General features: G+C 43.4%; 1 protein-coding gene across 1 annotated transcript in view; it reads right to left on the bottom strand.

Moving 5' to 3' along the window:
• The window catches only part of LOC112467189 (F-box/LRR-repeat protein 7-like), a 5909-nt gene extending 2229 nt beyond the window's left edge, over window positions 1–3680 (bottom strand). The window contains exons 1-2 of the mRNA XM_025035677.1: window positions 3643–3680; window positions 1429–1600 (exon numbers count right to left, since the gene is read on the bottom strand). Of these exons, the coding sequence (XP_024891445.1) occupies window positions 1429–1600; window positions 3643–3680 (210 nt within the window). The remainder of the gene's footprint in view (window positions 1–1428; window positions 1601–3642) is intronic.
• Between the last annotated feature and the right edge of the window lie 5600 nt (window positions 3681–9280).

Below are 9280 nucleotides of genomic sequence, written 5' to 3'. Positions count from 1 at the left end.
TATATATATATATATATATTGTTATGTCCAACCCCGGGATTAGGAAAGGTTAACCAGAGGGGTCGGGGAAAGAAAGGACGCAACTAGATACTTACAAATGTCGCTCGCAGGTATGCGCTCTGAGATGCGTGGCGCGAGCCGAACCCACTTTTATGACTCAGGAAGGGTCAACGTCCATAAAGACGCTAGGACGCCTTTCGTGAGCGGTGCGATCGTCGGTCCTTTTTCGAGTCAGAGAATTTAATCCCTTTAACTCAGGATCGGACCTCGTGCAATTTCGAGAGAGGGAAAGTACTGAGGGTGAGGTCTTAAATTAAAGAAAGAATGAAGATGCCTTTAACATAAGTATTCATATTTATTTGACATAAAAAAAATGTTATTTGATATAAAAATAATTATAAACTAGGCGTTAGTGTACAATGTGTATATGTATATAATAAAACAAGGAGAATTTGTGTAAACAGTTGTTGAACATTATGTACATTTAATGGAATTCTTTATCGAAGTGAAACATATGAGAATTAGAATAAAATAAATGTATTTTAATAATTATTATTCTAAGATTATCATCTCGGGTTCGTTTACTTCCTCGAGGTTTACAACGGTCGAGGCGGTCGAGGAGGTTGGAGACGGAGTTCGGGAAGAAGAGGGGGAATCGGGAGGTTCTAGGAAGCGGGCTGGATCGGGGTTGACGGGAATCACGCGAAATGGGGCCACGCGACAAACATGGCGAGAATGTTCGGCGATAGGGCGAGAAGGTAGGACAACAGGGCGGAAAAGTGTAACGGGGCGATTCTGATGAGACGAATAGGGTTCCACCGGAAGGGCTGGTGGAGGGGGCGGAGTGGCGAGTCGCGGAAGACCGGCGTTATCTTGTTCCCGGGGGAATTCCGATCCTTGGTTTTCGACCTCTCTGCGCGCCGCTTGTTTTGACGACGCCGTTCATGTCTCGCGATTTCTTGTGGGAGGGACCGGCCGAATCCACTACAAGTTAGTGGATAATTAAATATTAAAGTCCGCCAACTGCGGGGAAGTCACCTCGGGTTTTGGAAAGAAATCGAAGGAATACCTTGAGTCCACCAACGAGTCGGCTAACATCAAAGTAATAGATACCTCGAGTACACCAACGAATCGGCAACATCAAAGTAAAAGATAGCTCGAGTACACCAACGAATCGGCTAACATCAAGCAATAGATACCTCGAGTCCACCGAGTCAGCTAACTCAAAGCAATAAATACCTCACCAACGAATCGGCCAACATCAAAGTAATAAGAGAAGATTACTCCGAATCTAGCGATAATTCGGCTAATAAAAAGGGGCTAGGGGATTTGAGGGACATGGATCCGAGAGACTTCCCGAACACAAGAATGTATAAAAAAAAGGAACCGATATGTATGTATTTACATATATATGTAGGCAGGACTTACTACTTGATGAGTTCTTGCGGCCTCGTGCCCTGTGTGCCTGAGGTTGGATGAGTCAGTGGGGAACTCTCGGCGTGGCTGCTGATGGATCTTGTGCACAGACTTTAATTCCGGATCACAAATAAAAGATGGAGTATTGAACTGAAGCTTGAAAGATTTCAATTCCGAATCGCAACTGAAGACCGATTACTGAACTGGAAACTCAGAGATTCTAGTTCTAAATTGCAAGTCAAAGACGGAATACTGAACTGGAGCGACCCGAACTAAGCGAGAGAGTTCCGTGATGTCGCGATTTATATAGGAAGGTTCGAAGCATGGAAGGGGTGGATTCCGTGTGGGCTGTGTCTGGTTTTTCGTTAAAAGGATTTCTGGTTGGCGGGATGTTTCTGATTATTATTCAAGGGATTTCTTATTAGGCGAGATGTTTCTCACCCAAGAGCTAGATTTTAAGTTTCGCCTATCCTAGGAAGCTAGAGACAGTTATCGATTTTTCCGGTTTTCCATTGGTGAGCCCTTTTGTAAGGCCCCCACTGTCTTATTGGGGGTGTAACTTATCGGTTCTTCCAGTGACGCATTTGTTTTTCGGCTATCACCGATTTCTCTTTTATTGGGGTTCCTCACTTATCTCGCGACCCTGTTTTTATGTCGACAGACGATGCATACTTCTCAATCTTAATAGTAGGTACAAGCCAAACAGAACTTTCGCCACGTGTATTTACAGGCACGTCCTAGGCTTTGTCTCTGTTTGTCGGAAACATTGCATGAGCAAATTTTAGAAAGCTCGCTCGATGCAATAAAAATCTTCATCAACTCTGTCTGGGATTCAGGTCCTTTTGGCGCGTCGTGTCACCGGATTTATAGTTATGGGCCAGACAAGGTTGATAGACAAAATTCGATCACGTATGCCTCGTTTTCCAATACTTTACTCTGGAGGGTCGCTTCGTCGCCTAGGCAAATAGCTATTATCTTAATATATAAAACAAAGTCGGTTTAATTAGACCACTTATAACTCAAGAACGGCTGGGCCGAATTTTTACCACAAGTATATGAAATAGGGGTAGAATTTTCCGGAATAGCAGAATAACTAATAAAATATTGAAAAAATTCACGTAAAAAAAAATTAATCTAGAAAGATATCCAAATACATAGAAAAAATACATAGGAGGGAGAGAGGGAGAGAGGGAAGGGGAGAGAGAGAGAAAGAGAGGGGGAGAGAGAGAGGGAGAGAAAGAGAAAAAGAGAGGGGAAGAGAGAGAGGAAGAGAGGGAAAAGGGAAAGAGGGAGAGGGAGAGAGAGGGGAGAGGGAGAGAGAGAGGGGGAGAGAGAAAGGGGGAGAGAGAAGGAAAGGGGGAGAGGGAGAGAGGGGAGAGAGAGAGAGAGAGAAAGCATTCATTTATTAACGCGCCCTGGGATTGTATCCCCTCAGGCGCACAAATAGATACATTTGAAAATGCCCTTTATAATAATAGTTATTATCTAATACCATGCACTCTGTTTGCATAGGAGTATGGGTAAGCACATGTGTGTGTGTGTGTGTATGTGTGTGTATGTGTACGTACGTACGTAGTGTACGTGTGTGTGTGTGTGTGTGTGTGTGTGTGTGTGTGTGTGTGTGTGTGTGTGTGTGTGCGTGTGTGGGTGAGTGAGTGTGTGTTATACCATAGCACAGCAAAAAGAAAAGAGACAGTCGCGATATAATTCAGCCAGAGTAAAGAAACGCAGAGATTACCAAAGTCAATATACACAGCATAACAGAGACAAAAATCGCGTAGTAAAAATCAAGCACAGGAGGTTTCAGTATAGCTCTGTTAGAGTCTGCAAAGAAGTACTAAGAATACTGAGAAATACTAAGAATGCCAAAGCTGACATGCCGGCATTATAAGAAAGACAGCAAACTGCCACAAAAACGCACGTACGCGTGCGCCCGACAACAAACCAGAGCAATCATGTGGTAGTTAATTTATGTCATAGTGTCCCGAGGTCAATTATATTAAGTATATAATAAAAAGTATTTATATAATCTGCATTTAAATTCGGTAATGGTTTCTACCCCTCGAATGTCTGGTGGCAAGTCATTCCACAGCTTAGCAGCACTAAATTTAAAGGAGCGCCTGTAAAACTCAGTTCTACATGGAGGCAGAGAAAGAAGATCATCAGCCGCTCTAGTGCTCCTACTAGACACCGCTGATCTGAATGTTAGACCATCGTAGAGTATACCAGGTTGATGTGAAAATATGATGCTGTATAGCTGACATCCTACAAAATAGCTTCGTCTCGCAGCCACCTTGAGTTAGCCCAGCTTCTGGTAATATGGCGTAATATGCTCATCTCGTCTAGTCTCAAACACGAATCTTATACAGGCATTCATAGCTCTATATAATCGTAAATTCTGTTCCTCTGTCATATCCGTATAAGCCGCACAGCAGTAATGCAGCTGCGGGAAGATCAATGAGATAATCAATCTTATTTTTAACGCATTAGGCAACAAATGTTTTGATATCTTCAGCTGGTATAGCTTGGAATGTATTTTTCCAACAGTTTCAGTCACCTGCTTTTCCCAGGCCAGAGTATTGGTAACACGTACTCCAAGATATTTCACGTCACTTGTGAACTGAACCACCGCCTCATTAACTATGACATTCGGTAAACTGTCAAGCTCAATGGTATTAATGTATTGAGCTGTGCCAAAAATAATAGCCTGTGTCTTACTCGAGTTAAGCAGAAGCCCATTACGTTCTGCCCACCGTACAATTGATTCAATGTCTTCATTCACCTTCAGGACACCACTACTCAAGTATCGCGGCTCACAATGTATGTAAATTTGAAGATCGTCCGCATAAAAGTTGTATTTACAATGCCGCAAGATGTTTTTCAGATCCGAAATATAGAGGACAAACAAAAGCGGTCCCAGAACAGAACCCTGAGGCACTCCAACTCCAACATGCGCCAAGGGAGAGGTAACATCCTCGAACCTATCACAGACAGCTTGGGATCTATCAGTCAAATAAGAATTAATCCAACAGAGTACAGATTCGGAGAAACCCATGCTTCTGAGTTTATTAATAAGGATGTGACGCTGAACCCTGTCGAATGCTTTAGAAAAGTCAAAGAAAATAGAGACAGTGACCTTCCTAGAATCCGCCGCCTGCCTCACTTCATCCAACATCCTTATAATGCATGTCTGCGTTGACGAGTTTTTTCGATATGCAAATTGACATGGATCTAGCAGGTCGTTGTCTTCTAAATATTGTATTATCTGCTCCGATACAATCCTTTCAAGAGCCTTTGAAATTGTTAGCAAGATAGATATAGGCCTGTAGTGCTGTGCCAACGTCGGATGCCTTACCTTAGGTATCGGTGTTATTAGTGCGGTCTTCCAAATCCTCGGTACAACTCCATGCATAAGAGAGAAGTTGAAAATATGCTCAACTACAGGCATCAAGCTAGGTAAAACCATTTTTATTAATTTCAGTGATATACCATCAGAACCGACTGCATTTGACTTGATCCTAGCCAAAGCTTTAGCTATAATTTTCGGCGTTGCGTACGTGAAATACAGTTTACCATCATCAAAGATCCTATCCGGTTGACTGGTCTCGCTGTCCCCATCCTGTGCCACCTGAACTGCATCATTCACAAACCATTTATTTAGCTCATTTACAGAGCAAGCAAGACATCTCTCGGCCTCCCTTGCCCGAATCAAACCAAGATGTCTTAATTTGCTCCATATGACAGCTGCATTATCCTCTTGACTAAAAATGGATATATAATATGTCTTCTTTGCCTCCCGTACCAAACTCTGCACATGGTTCCTCATTGCCTTGAAAATCTCATAACTTGCACTATTCCTATTTTTACGCCATACTCTTCTAAGTCTGTCTCTCTCACGCATATAGTTTTTTATTTCATTGGTCAGCCAGGGTGCTGGCAGATTTCTAAAGAGTATCCTCTGTAAAGGAGCATGCTTGTTATAGTGGTCTAAGATTTTATTATTGAAAATATCGACCTTTTCTTCAATACAGTTAGAATTTATGAGATCTTGCCAGTTACATTCACCTATTTCTGTTAGAAAGCTATGCTCATCAAAGTTTTTAAAGTTCCTACATAATACTAATCTAGGTGAGCGACGTTTGATGTTAATTCGGTAGATGATATATATCAGATCATGCGCCGATAGAAAAGAAACTGCAGATTTGCCAAACCTTATAAGTTTGCATTCATCATCCATGATGCATAGATCCAAGAAAGTGCTGGAATTCTTCAAGTGGTGTGTAGTTCCGTACGGCACCAAATACATGTTCGAGGATGCAATGAAACTTCTAAGTTGTGCACTGTCATATGTGTCAACCATCATATCAGCATTAAAATCTCCGAATATTATCGAGTGCCAATATTTCGTCTGTAAATCTAGGAAAAGATATTCAAATTCTTGTAAATAACCACAGTTTGGTGGTCTATATACAATTGCAAGTAGGAGCTTGGAATTGCGATCAAATTTAATTTCCGCTATTAGGAATTCTGGTTTACAATACTGCTCATCCGTCGATGACTGTTCGATGATTACTGCACTGAGTGAATTTAGCAGGAAAAAAGCCACACCTCCTCCTTGCCGCCCAATTCTGTCACATCTATAGAGCGAATAGCCCGGAAGAGCAATCATGTTGTCAGGAATTTCAGGTTTGAGCCAGGTTTCAGACATACATATAATGTGATATCCCTTGTCCACAAAAAAGTTACGAAATTCATCGAGATGCGCCATTATGGACTGACAGTTCACATGACAGACACGCAAATCTTCATACTCTGGATCAAGGTTAAGCATAATTGATACTCATAAGTCTGTCTTTAATTTTACCACCTAAAATAGGACACTTCCTTGCATCCATAGCCGAGTGAGTAGCATTATTGGAAGAGGTCTTCATGTTACGCGAACAATTTCCACACGTAGGAGGCTTGTCTCTATGCTCTCAGTCTTTCATCTCATGCGCTTCAGAGCAGTGCCCACAGGCAGGCACAGATTTGCAATCCTTAGCAATATGTCCAAACATCAGACATCTATAACATTGCAATACTCTGATATGATCCGTAAAATTACAGGCAGAGTACCGCAGGTAGATGCGTCCACTGCTAAGCAGTCGTCTACGCACATCCGGTGCCACCTCTAACACGCAATTCGTATATCGCTTATCTGCTTTTGGTTGGTACATATATACGACCTTGAGGTCCGCATTTACATCCCCATCGAGATTCTGTGCAATAAGCTCTTCTCTTATTTCTTTATGTGACAATTCAGCCGGAACTCCATACACAATTAATCGCGGATTAAGCTTAACATTTTCCACGATCTTGAGTCCTATCCTTGCCAGATCTGGATGTGTCTTTATCTTCTCCATGTTTGGAGAGATCGCCTCAATTTTTACTCCATTCTTACCTACATTCGTCACTTTTTTGACTTTGAGAGCGCAGTCAGAAGGCCTTAGCACTTTGCACATCGCCTCTCTAGTGGCTTGCGAAGAGCCATATCTATCTGCATTCTTGTCATCAGGCACTAGCATAAATGCCGTAGATATAGGAACTTTAAGGGTAGGGCCACGCGAAACTCGTACTTCAGGTATACCCGCCGCTGCAACAGATGCGTATGTTCCCTTCCTTTCCGAACGAGCCGCATCAGACTTGTCTGTGTTAATCATATCAGGAGCTTTAAAATCCTTCATGCCCTCACGTACAGCAGATTTAACTTCATCGACCACGCGCTCCGCAGATCTAGCATCTAATAAATGAGCAAGAGTCGTCGCCATTTCTAGAAACGCCTCCTTACAGAATCGAAAAGCTGTCCCTAGCTGGGACCTTTTTTCGGCTGTTTCCTTGCTACTTAATAAAAATTTAGAGATAAAAACATCATGTTCATCAACCAATGCCTTCAAAAAATTTATTTTATTTAAATTTACATGACCGCTCACAGTGTTCTCATCGGACGCACCTGACAGACTCTGCTGTTTATTCGCCGATCGCTTGTTTGTTTTGTTGCTGCCGTCGTCCTCCGAACGAGCCGCAACCAGGGTATTGCCCCTTCTCGACATCGCCACGCATGCGCTCAAGTATCCAAGCAATGGAACCTTGCCAGTTGACCAATATCAAAAAGAATCCAAGATACTCCAATCTCAGCATCCAAGACAGAAACCACAGATAATATGCAAGTAGTAAGTAAAATAGCCTTACTCAACACGCTTCTGCAAAAAATTAAGGCCCCGAAGGGCAAAAAAGCGGCAGAAAAATCGTTCTAAACAGGGAGCACAAATCAACACGTCTATGCATACTTACGCGGGGACAGAGAGAGGGGGAGAGAGAGGGAGAGAGAAAGAGAGGGAGAGAGAGGGGGACCATTTGCGTGTCTTATCACTACATTCATTGACTGTTAGGCGGTACGAAGTTTGCCGGGGCTGATAGTAGTTGCATAAAAAAAAAGAAATGTGAGGAGATCTAAACTTACTCGCCGATCGATAACGGGAAAGGTTCACTGGCGCACAGTACAATTGCGCACGTTGCAATTGCACACAGTACTATTGGACACATAAAGTCGCGCACCGTACAATCGCGCACAGTTCGTTTGGACACATTTCATTGGCGCACAGTACAATTGGACACCGTTGCTTTTGGACACAACACATATTATTAACTTATTTAAATAAATAAACGTATGTTGCATTGGACACGGTTTTTGCGCACCGTACAATCGCGCACCGTACAATTGCGCACCGTACAATCGCGCACCGTTCAATCGTGCACCGTATGTGCAATCGCGCACCGTTCAATCGTGCACCGTATGTACAATCGCGCACCGTACAATCGCGCACTTTATGTTATAAAGCGAGTTCCACGTTTTCAACCACGGGGGGGTGCGAGGGGGGCCGAAGGCCCCTTCCTCGCACCGCCTCGTCTGTGTGTGTGTGTGTGTGTGTGTGTGTGTGTGTGTGTGTGTGTGTGTGCCACGCGAAAGGTGCCACATGGGTTTATGACGCGCTTTTCACACACACACACACACACACACACAGACGAGGCGGTGCGAGGGGGGACTTCGGCTTCCCCCCCTCGCACCTCCCGTGGTTGAAAGCGTGGAACTCGCTTTACAACATAAAGTGCGCGATTGTACGGTGCGCAATTGTACGGTGCGCGATTGTACAATGCGCGATTGTACGGTGCGCGATTGTACGGTGCGCAATTGTACATACGGTGCGCGATTGTACGGTGCGCGATTGTACGGTGCGCGATTGAACGGTGCGCGATTGTACGGTGCGCAAAAACCGTGTTTAATGCAACATACGTTTATTTATTTAAATAAGTTAATAATATGTGTTGTGTCCAAAAGCAACGGTGTCCAATTGTACTGTGCGCCAATGAAATGTGTCCAAACAAACTGTGCGCGATTGTACGGTGCGTGACTTTATGTGTCCAATAGTACTGTGTGCAATTGCAACGTGCGCAATTGTACTGTGCGCCAGTGAAGGCTTCTCGCGGTAACACGTATATAAGATTCGCACACAACACGGACTTAGCGCGTAGTTTAGCGCAGCGATATAATACAACCAAGCACTCCCGCGTACTTGCGCGTTAAACATAACTCGTATAACTATTGCAAGCGGTAATTAATTACCATTTATAACAACGTTCGACGAAATGTGTCAGCGTGAAGCGCATACGGCGCAACAATTTTGTAATCAACTACGACGATCTGAAATAAATCATTTGTTAATATACACAGTGTCAAGTTAATTTGAATTACTTACCTGCGACTTACCTTGTCCTACGGCATCGATCCATCGTTGTCCAGCGGCGTTCCAGTATGCGATAAGGCGAG

This window comes from Temnothorax curvispinosus, unplaced genomic scaffold, assembly GCF_003070985.1.
Source record: "Temnothorax curvispinosus isolate PA1 unplaced genomic scaffold, ASM307098v1 QBEX01017040.1, whole genome shotgun sequence".
Taxonomy (NCBI): Eukaryota; Metazoa; Arthropoda; class Insecta; order Hymenoptera; family Formicidae; genus Temnothorax; species Temnothorax curvispinosus.
This window is presented reverse-complemented; position numbering and strand designations above follow the sequence as displayed.